Below are 19,100 nucleotides of genomic sequence, written 5' to 3' on the forward strand. Positions count from 1 at the left end.
CAAGCATCTGCCCTGCTGAAGTGTCCCTGAGCAAGACACTGAGTCCCTACCAGCTCCAGTAATGACGATACGCTCTGATTTCCTTGTGGACGGGGCAAGCAAAAGACAATTTCCCTACAGAAAAGCCTTTTCTCTCTATTTAAGATCAAGAAGCTGCCAGAGGAAATATTCAAATGCAAGACATTGCAGTTGCTATTTCCTAAGTCATAACAGTTTAATAGCGATGTCCAAACAGTTGAGGGTGCTGACCATAGGGGCTGACTAACTGGACACTCAAACCAGCTTCAAATGCCTTCCTGCCCAATGGACTACTGATAGAGGACAATCCTCTTAACTCTTTCCCCTAAAAGTTAGGATTTCAGAGAGAACAGGACAACACAGGCAAATTGGAGGGTGAGGGAGTCTGCAATTCCCTGAATTTTACCACATGATTTGTAATACAGGGGAGATGGAAATAGCAAACTTGCTTGTGGGATAAATAAAGTTGAATTGAATTGAATTGAATTGAACTGAACTGAATTGAACTGAATTCAATTATTTTATGAAACTATATTCACTTGTTAAAAATCCAAACAATACTCCATAAAGTTGATTGATCAGAGTGACGTTAGACTATAGCACATCACCTCTAGGCCTACATGGCAATGATGGTGATAAACATGATTATGATGATGATAATGATGAATATTATTATTAGGCTATTATTGTTGTTGTTGTTAGCTTATTAAATTATTTTATTTTTTGTAGTTTACACAGTCAAGGGAACTGCTGCAAGCTGGGGTGGTCTGTTAGGCTACTCTTCTATACGGACGCGACAATACAACGGCGTGGGTTAATTTGTTAAAAAAACAAAACAAAAAAAAAACAGACCTCTCATAAACAACTTTCTACCATCACAGACAGAAAAGTTTCTCCTCTGGTCCACAGCTGAAGTCCACGCCCTAGTGGCGTACAAGCCAGCACAGTCCGAGCAGGGATCCGGGAAGGCGGACGGACATAACGGAAAAGAAAGGGACCGCAAGGACATCATGATCTAAAACCCCGCCGCCTGAAAACCGACCGCTCAGATTCCCGACTCAGACTGATATCTAGTGTAAGGTAAATCATTAGTATACCAGCATTATGACACTGACCTCATCGTAGAGAGCATTATGTTCATTGGTCCGACATAGATAGGCTACACTCGGCGGATCTGAAATGTAACTACTCTCTTCCAGGCTGAGCAGATAACTGACGTTAGTGTAATTGGTACGGCAGGTTATCTGTAGGTTGCTAGAATAATTGTGAATACGGGTTTATTTGCTTGTAAGTTGCCCTCTGACTGTTACAGCGTTTAGCTCGCTGGCAGAGTGCACCTTAAATTTATCCTCACTGTTTTCAGGGGAAACTCCAGGATCTACCGGATAGCGTATTGATGGGATAGGCGATGTGAAGTCGGCTATGCTAATCATAGGATAAAACACAAATCTTATATCTGTTTTGTAGTTTTTCCTGTAGTTTCTGTTTCTCAAAAAGGCTACGAAAGTATAACCCATTTTTTAATAATCTCTTACAGTGCTGTTAGTTTGTTCTTCCATAACCTTTAAGGAGCCCGGGTTTTAGACAGGATCTGTATCCCTCGGGTTGGGTGTGTTCCAAACATGAATAGTCTGTTTTTGGATATCTGAGATTTGCCAAATTTCCTGTCAGGAAGAGACACGGTCTGGTCGGCTCAATGGGGGCTGACTCATCCAGTGGAAATAAATCGTTTTCTTCAACAGCAAAGACAATTGAGGGTCTTTAACTGTGTTCTTTATTTTTTATGAATCCCTCCATAACTAGTCCACTGTTTAGTTTGCTTTAGGCCATAGCATGAACTATTTAAAATGTTTACGTTAGCCATCAGTAGGCAATTTGTGTAAAAAATGAATGACTGTTCTCCATTCTTCCTGTCAGAGTTGTAGTGTAATGACACTGAAACGGTAGGATCACTTTAGGCATTTTTGTGACAAACTTTTAGGAAATAACTAAAATATGATCCGTCTCCACTTTGACACAAAATGCTTCATCAGAATAACAGAATATTTCATTATAAAATGACCAAAAACGTCAATATAATGCACAAAATTGTGAGTGTAGATGAATCCATGGTAATCTAATGACACTGGAGCTGAACACTGAATGTATAACATGGTATGGATGGTATTAAGAGAATGAACCTGGTATATGTGAATGGTGTATACATTTCCCTGCTCTGCCTTGTACACAAAGCCCATATTTGTACTTGGAGGGTGAAGTTGGCTCGTGTTAAATGCATACTCTGCCAAGTTATTTTTTTGCTTATCCCCACCGCCCCATGTTTATGTATACTACACATTAAATACTACACATTATACTGTCATAACGGTTTGGATCAATTCATGCTAAATATATTTTATAATGAGATATTTTACCCAAATCATTAATGCTTATGCAGCATGTTCGTTAGGCCTTTTGAGTTTGAATGACATTGCAATCAACCCCCTGCCTGGATCGGTGACAGATATTGGAAACAAGATACCTGCAGCTTCAGTAAGCAAATTGCAAAAGGTGACTACGAACAATATAGAGCAGCATCAGTAAACTTAAGTGATGAGTCATTGCACATGGCAGCGATACACTGCTGCTGTTCATGCTATGGCTGTGATGTTGAACTGTTACCTGTTTCACTTAAGAGATCAGTAGCTCTAAGACTGTAGTGTGTGCAAGTAATAGAAAGATTTTTTTCAGTCAACAACAAGGCGTGGAGCCACATTACAAACAATTGTCTGGTGTGTGTGTGTGTGTGTGTGGGGTGGGCCCCTTGGTCTATGTGACGTTAATGTCCAAATGGCTCTCACAAGCACCGTAAAATGAGTCAATTTCTCCTTTTGTGGGCCTTCATTTTTTAAATAAAGGATAATAAAGGACCAATAAAGGATCACTACTCCACAGGCTAAATTAAAATGTTCTACTGCAAGCAGAGCGTTTTTTGATACAGGGAATGGTGAATAGTGAATAGTGCCCCGTCTCGTGGTCTGAATGTACTGTATGTAGGCTGGTAGAGGTGTAATGTTTCCTGAATATAAACTAGTGAAAGTCATGGAGTTTTGTATGTGATGAGAAGTACTTTGAAGTTAAAGCGGCATTGGATTGGGAGCTAATATAGGGATTACAGAATGAGTGAGTAGCCTGGATAGTGATGAAGTGATGAAGGCATGGACAACCTACTCAGCATAATTAAATGAGACAAAGACTAAGAGAAAGGTTGATTGAGCACGGATAAGGGCATGTCTATATTTATAGTCATGCTGTATGAACTTACTGTAGAAATAATCAACCGATAATCAAAAGGACTCTAAAGCTGTCTTGGTGATGTATTTGAAGTAGATATTATATGGTAGGTCTGGATTTAAACTAAGTCTGATGTCTTTAATAACCTCTCTTGATGCTAATGCCATAACTTCTCTCGTGTCTGAGTTCACATGGAGCTAGTTTATATTTATGCAGTTGTAGAAGTGGCAGGAATGTAGAGACGGACAACTTCTCTCGTTGACTACACCAACTCGTGTGTCATTTTTTTCAAACCAACAGAGAGCCAGACAATTTACATGGCGCTGCCCAAAACACAAAAAACCTACGTCGAGCTGACGTTGCTCAGAAAAACCAGACTTTCTTAAAGGGACCGTGTCTCCCTAACCCTGAAAAGCACACAATATAACTGTGTGTGTTAAACATACCCAAACCACAGATTATGGTGAATAATGTCCATAGAGTCCGCCACATAAGTACCCCCAGAATTTATCATAACAGACAAAGTCAACGCGGAAGGGGACGGATGGCCTGGCTGCAACGGCTCCGCAGCACGGGAGCGGGGGCTGGGGCGCACGCAGGAGGGGCCTTGGGGACCCTGTGGCGGTGTGGGAGTAGGGTAGGGGGTGGAGGCAGGGTAGGAGGGCACCCCCGCCGTGGGGGTTGGGCCAGACCAATGGCTCAGTCCAAGTCCAGGTGAGCTGGCTTGAGGCGGTCCACAGAAACGTGCTCTGGCTTGCCACCGAAGTCTACAACAAATTGCTTGTCCCCGGTCTCCAGGACGTGGAACGGGCCGTCATAGGGAGGTTGCAGGGGCCCACGGTGGGCGTCGTGGCGGATGAAAACGTACCCTGCCGACTGCAGACTGGTGGGGAGGTGAGACTGTGGGAGGCTGTGATGCGAAGTGGGTACCGGTTACCAGTTATCCCAGAGTGTGGTCCGTTGGCGGGCTGCAGACCAGGGAGCAGTGGTGTTAGGGACGCAATCTCCTGGGACCCGCAGCGGCTGGCCGTAAACCAGTTCGGCAGACGAGGACTGGAGGTCCTCTTTAGGGGCGGTCCTGAGTCCCAGCATGACCCACGGGAGCCTGTCGAACCAGCTGCTGTCCTTGAGGCTGGCCCGAAGAGCGGCCTTCATGGAGTGATGAAACCGCTCGCACAACCCGTTGGCCTGTGGGTGGTACGCGGTGGTGCGGTGGAGCTTCACCCCCAGGCCCTCTGCGACTGCGTTCCAGAGCTCGGACGTAAACTGTGGGCCTCAGTCAGAGGAGAGGTCAGATGGGGTGCCAAACCGAGTGGACCTGTCCACCATGGTGAGGAGGTAAGTGAAACCGTGGGAGGGGGCTCACCAGGTCCACGTTGACGTGGTCGAACCTCCTTTCGGGCACCGGGAACTGCGCCAGGGGGGCTTTGGTGTGGCGGTGCACTTTAGAGCGCTGGCACATCACGCAGGTGCCAGCCCAGTCTCTCATATCTTTTTTGAGCCCGTGCCAGACAAACCTGGCCACCACCAGCCTTAGAGATGGCTTCTTTCCCGGGTGGGAGAGGCCATGGACGGCGTTGAACACACGCCGCCTCCACCCAGAGGGAACGACGGGCCGGGGCTGACCCATGGAGACGTCGGCCTGATCAGCTGCCATGCGAGCGTAGTCAAGTCCCAAGTGGACGGCCCCCGCAATGGCCCGGGAGAGGCAGTCGGCGACAAGGTTGGTTTTGCCAGCGACATGCCGGATGTCTGTGGTAAAGTCCGAAATGTAGGAGAGCTGTCACTGTTGGCGGGCGGACCACGGTTTGGCCACCTTAGCCATGGCGAACGTCAGCGGTTTGTGGTCCACAAACGCTGTGAACTGGCGGCCCTCCAGCAGGAAACGGAAATGTCGAATGGCGAGGTAGAGGCAGAGGAGCTCCCGATCGAAGGTGCTGTACTTCCGTTCACTGGGGCGTAACTGGCGGCTGAAGAAAGTGAGCGGTCGCCAGGCACCGCCCATCCACTGCTCGTGCACCGCGCCAATGGCATAATCCGAAGTGTCCATGGTGATGGTGATCGGGGCCTTGGATGACGGGTGCGCCAGCATTGCGGTGTTAGCCAGAGCAGTCTTAGCATCCACAAACGCCTTGTCCCTCTCCGCGGACCAGTCCATCGTGTGTTTGGGGGCCTTGCCTTTCAGAGCCTCGTACAGGGGTCGCATGAGCCGAGCAGCTTGGGGGATAACACGGTGGTAAAAGTTTACCATGCCAAGGAACTCCTGCAGGGACTTGACCGTGAGCGGGCGCAAGAAGTTTGTGATGGCGTCCACCTTCAACGGGAGGGGGACCACCCTGTCTTATATGATGCGGTGACCGAGGAAGTCGATGGTGGCCAGCCCGAACTGGCACTTGGCTGGGTTGATGATCAGCCCGTGCTGGCTGAGCCACTTGAAGAGAGTCCGGAGGTGGGACAGATGTTCCGACAGATGTTCCGGAGGTGCTGGCAACGAGGATGTCGTCCAGATAGATGAAGACAAAAGGCAGGTCCCGTAGCACTGAGTCCATGAGGCACTGGAAGGTCTGTGCGGCGTTCTTAAGGCCGAACAGCATGCGCAGGAACTTGAACAGTCCGACTGGGGTGATCACCGCCGTTTTGGGGACATCCAGCGGGTGGACCGGCACCTGGTGGTATCCACGAACGAGGTCCACTTTGGAAAAGATGACTTTCCCAGCCAGGTGGGTGGAAAAGTCCTTGATGTGCGGGACCAGGTAGTTGACACGTTTTGAGACGGCGGTAATCGTCGCACAGGCGCCACCCGCTGTTGGGCTTCAGGGCGATGTGGAGGGGTGAAGCCCACGGGCTGTTGGAATGATGCAGAGGTGCTCCATAGTCTCAAACTCTGTCCTGGCAATGGTGAGCTTGGCCGGGTCGAGGCGCCGGGTCCGGGCATAGACCGGGGGGCCAGTGGTGGCGATGTGGTGTTCCACCCCGTGCTTGGCGGTGGATGACGAGAAGGTGGGCTGTGTGAGGTCCGGGAACTCGACAAGAAGACGGCGAAATTCGTCTGCGGCGGAGAGCATGCTAGACAGTCAGCATCGATCAAGCGGCGGTTTTTGACATCCACCAGCAGTCTATAGGTGCATAGGAGGCCGTGTCCGCTGGCCAGGATGTCCACTCTCGATGTGGGCAGGACACTCCTCTGCGCGCCCGTGTCGCACAGGAAACGCCGTCCGGAGATGGTGTCTTGGATGAACAGCAGCCTGCCTGCTCGGCCGACGCTCAGGGCCACTACTGAGCGCCAGCCCCAGCGTTTCCCGCCACATTAAAGCTGCATGCCGATCGGCACCGCTTGGCTTTGGGCCCAAACTTTGCGTGGTAAAAACACAGGCCAGGGTCCCGCCGCTGCCAAGGAGCTGTTGCTATGGCGGTGACCATTGTGTCTCCAGGCAGTGATGAAAGAGCTTGGGCAGGAAACAGTGCAGCCGTGCAGTCTTGTTGACCAGCCAGGAAAATTTTATCAGCCTCTTTGCCTAGAGCACGGAAGTCAGTAATGGCGGTGTTGGCCAAAACACAGCAAACTGACGTCGAGCTGATGTTCCTCAGAAAAAACAGACTTTCTTAAAGGGACCGTGTCTCCCTAATCCTGAAAAGCACACAATATAACTGCGTGTGTTAAACATACCCAAACCACAGATTATGGTGAATAATGTCCATAGAGTCCGCTACACAGTTTTGTTTTTCATTTCTGAGACATGATGCCCTGGATAGGAAACATGAATGGAGTTGTATAACAGTGTTTCATCTGCATAGGAGTGATAATCTATGGGATGTTTTCTGATGATATTTGGTAGGAGCTAGTATGTGTAATGATAAGTTACACTAGTAATCTGCCAAGGACTGAACCCTGTAGCCCTGTAACTGTGGGTGGTTCACATTTACCATTGTTTACTGTACTACAAATTATTGTGTGTTGGATAACAAACCATGAAAAGGCTTGACTATGTAGGCCATAGTCATTGAAGATTTGATATGGGCCTTTATTTTTCCTTCAGGTTAGTAGGATCAAGGTTAAGTTTTGAGGCTGAGGACAAGAAAAAATCCTTGAATCAGTTATTTGACCTGGTATCCTTCTGGAATGTCAACAAAGAGGTTATTGAGATAGTGTAGTAGGATGTAATCCTGAAAAAGGTCATGAAATCATTACTACAGATTGGAGAGTATTTTGTTTATAGTGTGAACGATTCTGTAATAGACTACTGTCTCAACAACAAAAATTTGTGGTTGTATCTGTTGTCCTCAGTCAATTTTGAGAAATAGGTAAGAGTAGTAATAGTAAGAATAAAGGTGCATTCATATTCTTTGTCATCATGGTGTATTAATTTAGAGATAAATAATAGATAATGAACATTAATCTATTTAAAGAGGTAGGGTCTGGGAATTCTTCCAAACCCTTGAATAACATATTTTTCAAGTACGCTAAAAAGAAAAGGAAACTCCAGTCAAAAGACTTTTCCAGACAACATTAATAATACCAGGTAGGATCTGGTGATTGTAATTATAATCAGACCATGATTTATTCTATTTTTGTCTGGTGCTTCACCTCAGTTTGGAGCAACATCATGATAATTAGCAGTTTTGAATTGAAGAAATTGTTACTTTTGAGCCTTGTTTTGACATTGTCCCTTTTCAAAAAGATAAATTGAAATTAAATTGAAATTTTTTTTGAGTACTTCAGTATAACAAACAGTTTGTTTTTTACAAATGAGTTTTGCTTAACAATCAGTTTTTAGGGTAACTAGGGTGCCATAAAAATTTATTTTATCTTCCAAATTTAATAATCTATTAGAATCAATGTCAGCAGGCGTGTAATTATGTGTAGTTATAGGCATAATGTCCAGTCTCTGTGCACCTGACAATACTGAAACAAAAACGACCTCAATGGCACAATTTGCATCATGATTTCACTATCATGTTCAAAACCCGATATACTAAGAATTAGTATATGAGACATATAAGACAGCCTTGTGTTTTGTGATAGCAGTAGTAGTACTTTATTGATCCTCAAGAGAAAACTCTCTTTTCGCTTGTGTCCCTAAGTGAGAGCAGAGGTACAAACTAAACCCACCCAGCAGCTGGTAGGGATTTTGCGTCTTGGTGAAGGACACTTCATCAGGACAGATGTGCGTAGACACGGGGGGCTTGAACCCCGGTCCTGTGGTCCTGAGGACAGACTCTCCAACCACCAGGACTCTCCTTCACCCTGCTGCCCAGAGTAAATACTGGTTTTGAAAACATAAGACAAACCAGTCTCTTTCATACCTTTTTTAGACTGTGAATTAAATGGTGATGCCTGTATTTCACCCCTCTATGACCGAACCAGTTTCACCATCTTGTGGCCTGATTTTCCAATCTTTGTCCCAACAGGCACCATGATTCCTGTGACAGAGTTCCGACAGTTCTCTGAGCAGCAGCCAGCGTTGCGGGTGCTGAAGCCATGGTGGGATGTGTTCACCGACTATCTCTCCGTCGTCATGCTCATGATTGGTGTGTTTGGATGCACCCTCCAGGTCAGTAGTGCTGCCCCATCCATGCTGCCTCTACTTTGAAAGGGGAATCAAGTGAATAGGCTACTCTTTGTTTCTAGATAAGCACGTACAACACAATCTGAGTCAGAGAGAAAGTGAGTCAAGACGCCCATTGCCTGGTTCTGGTATCAGGTTCTGTATTAACTTTTAACAAGAGAGGTATAGAGTTTTCTCCAGTATGGCTGTTGAAATGAAGAATTCTTGAAAATATATGTTACTCTTATTCCTAATGAATGGAGCCACAACTATAAAACATTTAGTCAACCACAGTAGAAATTTGATGTTTGAACACACTCTCTTAACAGTTCATTGATGTAGCATACCATTTGTAATGGCTTGTGATATAAAGAATTCTCCAATTACTTCTTCTCTTTTCCACTTTTGGTGTGTATTTTCACTCCAACCACCTCATATGAAGAGAAGCAGAAATGTTAAGTAAATATACCCATGCTAATTTAAAAGAAATGTCAACTGTAACATGCCTCTGGGGTGAAGGGAGTAAAGCTGCTAGTAAAGCTTTTCCCTACTATTCAAAAATTAGTTTCTCTCAACCTAGGGAAAGTTCATTGAAGGAACATCAGCTTTGTTATTGTAATTACTGCTGTGTCCCCTGCGTCGACGCCAGCTCAGATCCACTTACAGCCTCAGTCCCTGCACACAGAACAAGGACTGTGTGGAGCAAAGGAAGCATTCAGTGTAGCCGAAGAGTTTACCAGTGGAAACTTTCACCCACCCAGCCCCCTTTTAGTAAACATAAGATTCCAAACACCAGTAGCATGTCACTTCACTTCCTTCACTGTGTAGAAAAGGAAGGTTTTTGGCTCTGTAGTGTAAAAACTGGAAATTATACCAAAAGATTAACAGGATATTTTATCTGGGTGCAAATATCCTTTGTTTCCTCTGAGGGTTTACTCTCACCATACCAATGTGTGGAAATGATCTAACAGTTAGTAAATACAGTGGACAATTAATGATGTTAGCCATCGGATAATTCTGACTAGTTTACTTCACGAGTGGGAGCACTATCAACATATATTTTTGTTTAATTACTGCATTTCCTGGAATTAAAGAACTGGAGTGTCTCATTACAAATACAGCGATTTTGGACTGTACCAAGTGTAGTGTTTTTTCAACAGTTTGACATTCCTGCATTTGGAGTTAGCAACAGAGACACAGAGAGCCACAGTTAGTAAAATTCTGCTGATCTGCTCTTCAGAGACCTCAGCAACCTGACTTTGCATTTTCATCTGTGATGTGCTGCAGCAGAACTGCATTACCCCTCCCTCAGTATATTATGCCATTTGCCAGAAAAAAAAAGATTGATTCAGTCACATTTTGCATTATAGGCATGACTCAAAATTACTGTTAAATGGTCAAGACACAATGTGCAGAGGTGAGCATACTATTGCAAAATAGAGGACATAAAATGTCTCCCCCTCGAGCCTGACACAGTTAAATTAAACTAGCCATTTCCTGTTAAGACATAGCATAGCATACTGAATCAGCTGTTTCTCTTTGTGTGTATATTACCAGTAAACACAGAAGGCATTTGTTGTTTACTGATGCCATCTTGTGGCCAAAACTATTGTCTCCCAGTGTCTGCATGTCTTTGTTTTTAAGTATTTTAATCTTACTTTCTTTGTCTTTTAATTTCATTTTAGGTGATGCAAGACAAAATCATATGCCTTCCTCAGAGAATGTCATCACCAGACCAAAACATGCCTTCGGACAACAGAAGTAAAGCTGAAGTGGAGCCATTGTTACACTTTCAGTCCCATATTTCAGCTCCGCCAAAAGAAATGAAGGGCTTAAAGACCGATCTGGATCTTCAACAGTACAGCTTCATCAATCAAATGTGTTATGAGAAGGCGCTGCACTGGTACGCAAAGTACTTTCCCTATCTGGTTCTTATACACACTCTAATTTTCATGGTGTGTAGCAACTTCTGGTTCAAATTTCCCGGCTCTAGTTCTAAAATAGAGCATTTTATTTCCATCCTCGGCAAGTGCTTTGACTCTCCATGGACCACGCGAGCCTTGTCAGAGGTGTCCGGAGAAAATCCTGAAGAAAAGGACCATAAAAAGAACAGCACCAACAGGTCCAACATTAATGTACCTCCTGGAGAGGGCAATCTGGAGAAGACACAGTCCCTCCGGTCCATCCCAGAAAAGATTGTAGTTGACAAGCCCACAGCAAGCGCTCTTGACAAAAAAGAGGGAGAACAAGCTAAAGCTCTTTTTGAAAAGGTAAAGAAGTTCCGTCTGCACGTCGAGGAGGGGGATATCCTCTATATTATGTATGTTCGCCAGACTGTGTTCAAGGTGCTTAAATTTCTCCTGATCATTGCATACAACAGTGTTTTAGTGTCTGAAGTGCAGATTACAGTAAAGTGCAATGTTGACATACAGGACATGACAGGCTATAAACACTTCTCATGTAATCACACCATGGCTCATCTGTTCTCTAAGCTCTCTTACTGTTATCTGTGTTTTGTGGCCGTCTACGGATTAACAAGCCTTTACACCTCCTACTGGCTGTTTTACCGCTCACTGAAAGAATACTCCTTTGAGTATGTGCGGCAGGAAACGGGCATCAATGACATCCCGGATGTCAAGAATGACTTTGCTTTCATGCTGCACATGATTGATCAGTACGACCCATTGTATTCTAAAAGATTTGCAGTTTTTCTATCGGAGGTCAGTGAGAACAAACTGAAACAGCTGAACCTCAACCATGAGTGGACTGCAGAGAAACTGCGTCAGAGACTGCAGACTAATGCCAACAACAGACTAGAGCTTCAGCTGTTCATGCTCTCAGGTCTACCAGACACCATCTTTGAGGTGACAGAGCTACAGTCACTAAAGTTAGAGATCATCAACAATGTCACCATCCCTGCCTCCATCTCTCAGCTGGAAGACCTTCAGGAGCTGTCTCTTTACCAATGCTCTCTAAAGTTGCACACAACAGCTACCTCCTTCCTCAAAGAGAACCTGAAAGTGCTTCGTGTCAAGTTTGATGATAGCAGGGAGCTTCCAAACTGGCTGTATGGCCTGAGGAACTTAGAGGAGCTCTATCTCATTGGATCACTAAGTCCTGACGCCTCCAAGAACGTAGTTCTTGAGTCGCTGCGTGAGCTGAAGTGTTTGAAATCTCTCTCCCTCAAGAGCAATCTGACCAAGATCCCGCAGTCTATTGTGGATGTTTCAAGCCACTTGCAGCGGCTCTACATATACAATGACGGCACTAAACTAGTTATGCTCAACAACCTGAAAAAGATGACCAATCTGACAGAGCTGGAGATAGTGCGCTGCGATCTGGAGCGCATTCCACATGCAGTCTTCAGCCTCACAAACCTGCAGGAGCTTGACCTGAAAGAGAATAACCTCCGCTCCATAGAGGAGATCCTTAGCTTCCAGCATCTCCGGAAACTCACTTGCCTAAAACTTTGGTACAACAGCATCATGTATATCCCAGAGCATATCAAAAAGCTTGGCAGCCTGGAGCGTCTCTACTTCAGCCACAACAAGATTGAGATATTGCCCTCACACCTATTCTTATGCAACAAGCTGCGATACCTGGACCTGTCCAACAATGACATCCGCTTCATCCCTCCAGAAATTGGAGTCCTTCAGAGTCTGCAGTACTTCTCTGTCACCTGCAACAAAATTGAATATCTACCGGATGAGCTCTTCTTTTGCAAAAAGCTCAAAACGCTAAAGCTTGGCAAGAATACACTGTCCTTACTCTCACCAAAAATTTCCTATCTGCTTCTACTGACACACCTGGATCTCAAAGGCAACCATTTTGAGGTCCTGCCACCAGAGCTTGGTTGCTGTCGGGCCTTGAAGCGCAGTGGCCTTATAGTGGAAGATGCACTGTTTGAAACATTGCCTTCAGATATCAGGGACCAAATGAAGGCTGAGTGAGATGCCTTATTGTAGCCAAAGTGCCAACTGTTCGTTTTGTCTACTAAATCATAGCTTTTCCTTTATATTAGCTGATTATCATAATCATGTATTACACTACCCTCTTGTTTTTGGACTGCTGTTAAGAAAGTTGTGAGTTTGTTCATGTTTCCTTGATGAAGGAGAAAATTCCTCATTTGTATAGTTATCACATCCAGTGTGGCTTTATCTTAAGAATGTCATCTACAAGGGTGTGTGCTCTTGTTCATTGATTGTAATTAACTTTTTTTTATCTGGGCACAAGTTTTTCTGAAACACTTTTACTCTCACCGATAAATAGGATGATTTGATTTTTGAGTGGAAATCTAAAATGAGAACCCCAATGCCAATGCTGTATGGGACAGATATTGTGTTGCACTTCCAGAACCTTTTGTTTTGCTCAGATATAACAGGGATATTAGAGACCTGCAGTTCATATTCATCATGGATAGCAGCAGGGGGAACACAAAACATTATATAGGATATATATAAATACATACAGTATGTTGGTTAAACAATTCTACGTTATAGAAAGATTCTATTTATGGGGCAGTACATTAAAAGATTATATCATGCTGCTGTTATTCATCAGTTCTTGAAATGTACATAAAAAGTGTGTATTACAAAAATGTATTTTTATAAGCAGTTTTTTCATATTGATGAACAATAAAAACAGCTGATTTATTTGTAGTTAAAATGTCTATGTCAGTGTTGTCTTACTTTTTTATATATACATTTTGAGTAGGTAGTTTTTAGGTTGGAATTGCCTAAAGCCTCCTAACAAAACCTTGTATTGGCAAAAATGACAGGCACATTTTGACAAACATATGTTTTTTGTGATCAACCACGTTGTATCACGAAGGAGATTCTACATTCACTAAAAATGGTAAGAACAAATAAACTAAAATTCATAATATCACAGTATATCAACCTATGTAGCCTATATTAATAATCCATTACGTCATCCAATATGTTATTGTAGCCTGATCCCTGAAAAAGTGGCCTAATTAAATAATTTGTCAGTCTTACAATTCTTAATTCCTCTTGGTCTGAGATAGGTTACTGTATCATTTAATTATGTATTATTATTATTATTATTATTATTATTGTTATTATTATTATATTATATTATTATGTTAGGTCTGTTGTTATTATATTCATTCATTTTATAGTCTAATGAAACCATGGCCTTTAATGCTATTATGTAGGCAATATGCTGTCTCGAATCAGACCATGAAACCTGAATGAATATACTCAGATTATACTCCGTTTCTACAATACAATGTACAACAGCTGGTGCAGCGTGCCGGCTGTGTCGCCAGTCAGAGGCAGAGGACCCGACCATCTGAAGAGAAGTGGGGGAAGTCAGCTAAGCTGCTTACCAGCCCGGCCATTAGGCCTACGGTTGAGCTGAGGCAAAGAATGAACGGCTTTGTTGCAGTGTCGGGACATGGGATGTAAGAAGACGCGCTGTTCGGTACCGGCATCAACATAGCTGGATCAAACCATCAGAAGGTGCGTATGAGTGCGTTTGGTTTGTGCACGTCGTCATCTTCTAGGCTAGACAAGGTCTACAAATCCTGCAACACTCTGGCCCAAAACTGTTCATATGCGTTAGCAAGCTACACAGCGTCGCGGAAACGTTAAGTGTTGTTTAAATGTCAAAGAGTGGGGATGGGCAGACACATAGTCATATTTACCAAAAGAGTGAATAAACTGCTCTAGTGTGATGTGAATTGGTCATGATTTCGCCCAGGTTTCAGTGCTGCGTTAAAAGGCTGCACGGACATATCCACCTCTTGTTGTCTGTCCGTGGATGAGTCTTGCTGTAGCCGGTCTCAACCTGCTTTGCAGCCTCAGTGAAAATCTATTATCTTCATTCTTTTAACCTCCTCTCATGCCATAGATAAGGAATGTGCCCACGCTACAGCCGCAGAGGGATCACATATTATTTGACATTTTTTTCTCATTCCATTTAACCTTAATACTCGGCTCTCTTTGAGTGAGTGCATCAATGAAAACGTCAACAAAACCTTAATTAAAACGTTCAAATTTCAGGGTTTTCACAGCCTTAGTCAAGTGGTGGCAGTGTGTGTGTTTGTGTGTTTGTGTGTGTGTGTGTGTGGGGGGGCACCTTAATGTAAACTCCATGGAAATAAACTCCATTCACTGAGATTATATAGGGTATTGCATGTGTCAATTCAAACAAAGGCCACCAGTAGCATAATATGCACAGAAATGGCAGTGCATATTGGAGAGAAAAAGTCATGATGGAGATTGATATGCAGGTGCAGACTTAGTGATTTGGGGGCCCTAGGCAAAGGCAAGCTTGGGGCCCCCTGAATCCAACTCTCTTGCGATTTAATCCATCCTTTCTATATATAAAAACTTGAGTAGCTTTGCCTATTTAATTTTGTTAACTTCTGTCTCAGCTACTGATGCAGTGGCAAGGAAAACTAGCTTAAAATCAAGTGGCAAAATGTCACTAGAAGTTGTACAGCCCACTACAGCCTATGTTGTCACCTGTTCATGGCGGACGGCACGCAGTATCCGCAAACGTGTTAAAAGTGTTAACCATCATTTAGGCTACTTTCGCACAACTTTGCCTAGAGAAGCTCAGCCGCTTCATGTTGTATTGTGCTACTTGCAGCGATGAGACATGCCAATCAGTCCAACCTGGCGAACCTACGGGAAATGTGGGAGGCAGGAGGTACAATACAGTTGTCTTCAAAGCTGTCATTTGATTTCCCGCTTCGATCGAGAACAGAGCAAGAGACTGATTTTAGCGGTGTGCTAGCAGAAGTCTATGGAGCTTGCCCGTATTGTAATAACTATATTGTAGCTCCACCTTCCACATCTCCCATAGTTTTGCTATTTTGTTTCAGGTTGGGCTGTGATTGGCAAGTTGCATCGCTGCAACACAAAGAAGAAAAAAAAAAAATCAATCAATCAATAAAGTACTTTGGTCATTGTCAAAGCAATGCAGTCCTCATTAACAAAACAAAAAAAGTATTGGGATAAGATCCTTATATATATATATTATATATCAAGCATTTTATTTCTGATTTTCTGTTGCAGGAATGTTCACTCTCACGGAAGTAGCCTCCCTGAATGACATCCAGCCAACTTATCGAATACTGAAACCATGGTGGGATGTCTTCATGGATTACCTTGGTGTTGTTATGCTGATGTTGGCGATATTTGCTGGAACAATGCAATTAACTAAAGACCAAGTGGTTTGTCTTCCCGTCCTGGAACAGCCTCCAGAGGAGCAAGGGGGCTTCTCGGGACACCGACCAGCAGAGGCAGCTGCTGACTCATGGAATGGTGAAAGCACGATGGACGCTGCTCCCCTAATGGCAAAAGGGCTACCTGACAGTATGGCCCATAAAATTCACTTCACGCAGTCGGGTACCTATGGGCAGCCTTACCCAACAGGTGTCAGGACCAAGTTGGATTTTCAGCAGTACGTTTTTGTCAACCAGATGTGCTACCATGTTGCCCTTCCTTGGTATTCCAAATATTTTCCATACCTGGCTCTAATCCACACTATTGTATTAATGGTCAGTAGCAACTTCTGGTTCAAATACCCAAAGACAAGTTCCAAAATAGAACATTTTGTTTCAATACTTGGAAAGTGTTTTGAATCACCTTGGACAACAAAGGCATTGTCCGAGACTGCATGTGAGGACTCAGAGGAGAACAAGCAGAGGCTGACTGGCGCCTCCTCCCTCCCAAAGCATTTCTCAACAAGCAGCGAAGAGGGGAGTCCAAACCAGTCCGCCCCAATGCTCGCAAAATCTGGGGTCAAGTTTTCTGCTGAAAAGCTTGTGATTGAAGTTCCATCCATGACCATATTGGACAAGAAAGATGGTGAGCAAGCAAAGGCCCTGTTTGAAAAAGTAAGGAAATTCCGTGCCCATGTGGAAGACAGTGACTTGATTTACAAGCTCTATGTCGCTCAAACAGTAATCAAAACCGTGAAATTCATTTTAATCCTGTGCTACACAATGACATTTGTTGCTGCTATAGATTTTGACCATGTGTGTGAGCCTGAAATAAAACACTTGACTGGGTATGCCAAGTTCCATTGTACACATAACATGGCATTCATGTTAAAGAAACTCCTCGTCAGTTATATTGCTATCATATGCGTTTATGGCATAGTCTGTATATACACACTCTTCTGGCTTTTTCGGCGACCGCTTAAGGAGTATTCCTTTGAAAAAGTCAGAGAGGAGAGTAGCTTCAGTGACATTCCTGATGTTAAGAATGACTTTGCTTTCCTCCTACATATGGTTGATCAGTATGACCAGCTGTATTCAAAGCGTTTTGGTGTTTTTCTCTCTGAGGTTAGTGAAAACAAACTACGGGAGATCAGCCTGAACCATGAGTGGACCTTTGAGAAGCTGCGGCAGCATGTAACGCGCAATCCTCAAGACAAGTTGGAACTTCACCTTTTTATGCTGTCTGGAGTGCCGGATGCTGTGTTTGACCTCACTGATTTGGAAATCCTTAAACTAGAATTGATTCCCGAGGCCAGGATAACAGCTAAGATTTCACAAATGATAAACCTCCAGGAGCTGCACTTCTATCACTGTCCGGCCAAAGTTGAGCAGACTGCTTTCATTTTTCTTCGTGACCACCTCCGGTGCCTTCATGTTAAATTCACTGATGTTGCTGAGATCCCTACCTGGGTATACTTGTTGAAAAGTTTAAGGGAACTCTACTTGGTTGGTAATCTGAACTCTGAGAACAACAAAATGATTGGACTGGAGTCTCTGAGAGACCTCAGACACCTAAAGATTTTACATCTCAAAAGCAACCTAACAAAAATGCCTACAAACATAACTGATCTCTCTCCACATCTGATCAAGTTGGTTGTTCATAACGATGGTACAAAACTCTTGGTACTGAATAGTTTGAAGAAAATGATGAATCTTGCAGAGTTGGAGCTTCATAATTGTGAACTGGAGCGAATCCCTCATGCTATCTTCAGTTTGACCAACTTGCAGGAGCTTGACCTAAAATCCAATAACATTCGTACCATTGAGGAGGTCATTAGCTTTCAGCATCTCAAGAGACTGACCTGCCTCAAACTTTGGCACAATAAGATAATCTCCATTCCACTGTCAATAAGCCACGTCAAAAACCTTGAGTCACTCTATCTCTCGCACAACAAGCTTGAGTCTTTGCCCTCATCGTTGTTCACCCTCCTCAAGTTGAGGTACCTTGATGTTAGCCATAACTCAATAGTGATAATACCACTGGAAGTGGGTTTTCTGCAGAACCTCCAACATTTTGCCATTACAGGTAACAAAGTTGAGGTGGTGCCCAAGCAATTGTTCAAGTGCACCAAACTGAGGACATTATGTCTTGGCCACAACTGCATCTCTTCCCTTCCAGAGAAAATTAGCCAACTAGTGCAGCTGACACATCTTGAACTTAAAGGAAATTGTCTGGATCGCCTCCCAGCTCAGCTTGGTCAGTGTTGCCTCCTCCGCAGAAACTGCCTAATTGTGGAGGACCACCTCTTTGACTCACTCCCCTTGGAGGCCAAAGAGAGCATCAATCAGGAATCCAATGTTTCTTTTGCAAATGGGGTGTAAGTGATCAATGGTAGTCACATCTTACATGACATCAAATGTTGAGCATTTCATGTATAAAGGAAGTCATTTTAAATCCTGCCATTAGAAAGAAAGGTTTTGCTAGTATTGGTATGCTTCAGGATGGTTCTGCAACCCATGGAGTTGACACCGCACAGTGGACAGAAGGTAGTTACCACTGGTGAAGTATTAGATGAGCCCAAGGTACATTGCTACATGCCATCCATGTGACAGCTTGTGTAACATCTGTCTCTGTTTTTTATTTTAATCATTCTATTTTTAGTAGTTAATTCTGTGAGTGCAAACTTAGCTAAGTGACTCCTCATTTTTTTCACTTTTTGTATGCAATCTTCATGCCATATCTGTAAAGGATTGTTGGAAATCTTTATTATATCGAAACAGTCCTCTTTTTTTAATCTCTGTGGTTACATTTGGTTTTCTTCAGGTTTACTAGATATAGATAATTGTGCTCAATGGAGTATGTGCTTAAAAACTGTGAACCTCTTGGTGTCCTCCCAGCCAATCCCATGGTCCCTGCAGCAAACTAGCAAGATTAAATCAAACTGGATGTTGGCATTGTGACGTTTTACATTTTGGGAGAGGTACTAACATAAAAACACCATCTTTTTTGCAACTGGTCCATTGCGTACGTTATGTATACAATCACTACATTAAAGAGCACAAAAAAT

The 19,100-nt window shown here is 43.8% G+C and overlaps 2 protein-coding genes across 4 annotated transcripts; both read left to right on the plus strand.

The window, feature by feature from the left end:
* Window positions 1–974: 974 nt before the first annotated feature.
* On the plus strand, window positions 975–13,471 carry lrrc8c (leucine rich repeat containing 8 VRAC subunit C). Of its 3 annotated transcripts, XM_071540453.1 has the most exons (4): window positions 975–1,098; window positions 8,701–8,843; window positions 10,523–10,598; window positions 10,647–13,471. In XM_071540453.1, the coding sequence occupies exons 2-4, from the start codon at window positions 8,706–8,708 to the stop codon at window positions 12,785–12,787; spliced, it is 2,355 nt and encodes a 784-aa protein (XP_071396554.1). In that variant the 5' UTR covers window positions 975–1,098; window positions 8,701–8,705; the 3' UTR covers window positions 12,788–13,471. The 3 variants fall into 3 exon arrangements, with proteins under 3 accessions (XP_071396554.1, XP_071396552.1, XP_071396553.1); XM_071540451.1 differs by having other exon boundaries at window positions 10,523–13,471; XM_071540452.1 differs by having other exon boundaries at window positions 976–1,093; window positions 10,523–13,471.
* A 2,414-nt stretch (window positions 13,472–15,885) lies between these two features.
* lrrc8db (leucine rich repeat containing 8 VRAC subunit Db) lies at window positions 15,886–18,414 on the plus strand. The gene has a single exon (XM_071540455.1). The coding sequence runs from the start codon at window positions 15,886–15,888 to the stop codon at window positions 18,412–18,414; it is 2,529 nt and encodes an 842-aa protein (XP_071396556.1).
* The last annotated feature ends 686 nt before the right edge of the window (window positions 18,415–19,100 follow it).

Source organism: Centroberyx affinis, unplaced genomic scaffold, assembly GCF_046629955.1.
Source record: "Centroberyx affinis isolate AG114_WGS23_722 - 3 ecotype Tasmania unplaced genomic scaffold, CSIRO-AGI_Caff_v1 ptg003636l_1, whole genome shotgun sequence".
Lineage (NCBI taxonomy): Eukaryota > Metazoa > Chordata > Actinopteri > Beryciformes > Berycidae > Centroberyx > Centroberyx affinis.

What these genes read in the sequence shown, in the direction of transcription:
- lrrc8c (XM_071540451.1), top strand. Translation starts at nt 8,706, where the DNA reads ATGATTCCTGTGACAGAGTTCCGACAGTTCTCTGAGCAGCAGCCAGCG. An exon ending in TGTTTGGATGCACCCTCCAG is followed by an intron (nt 8,844 to 10,522) that starts GTCAGTAGTGCT and finishes ATTTCATTTTAG; the next exon opens with GTGATGCAAGACAAAATCAT.
- lrrc8db (XM_071540455.1), top strand. Translation starts at nt 15,886, where the DNA reads ATGTTCACTCTCACGGAAGTAGCCTCCCTGAATGACATCCAGCCAACT.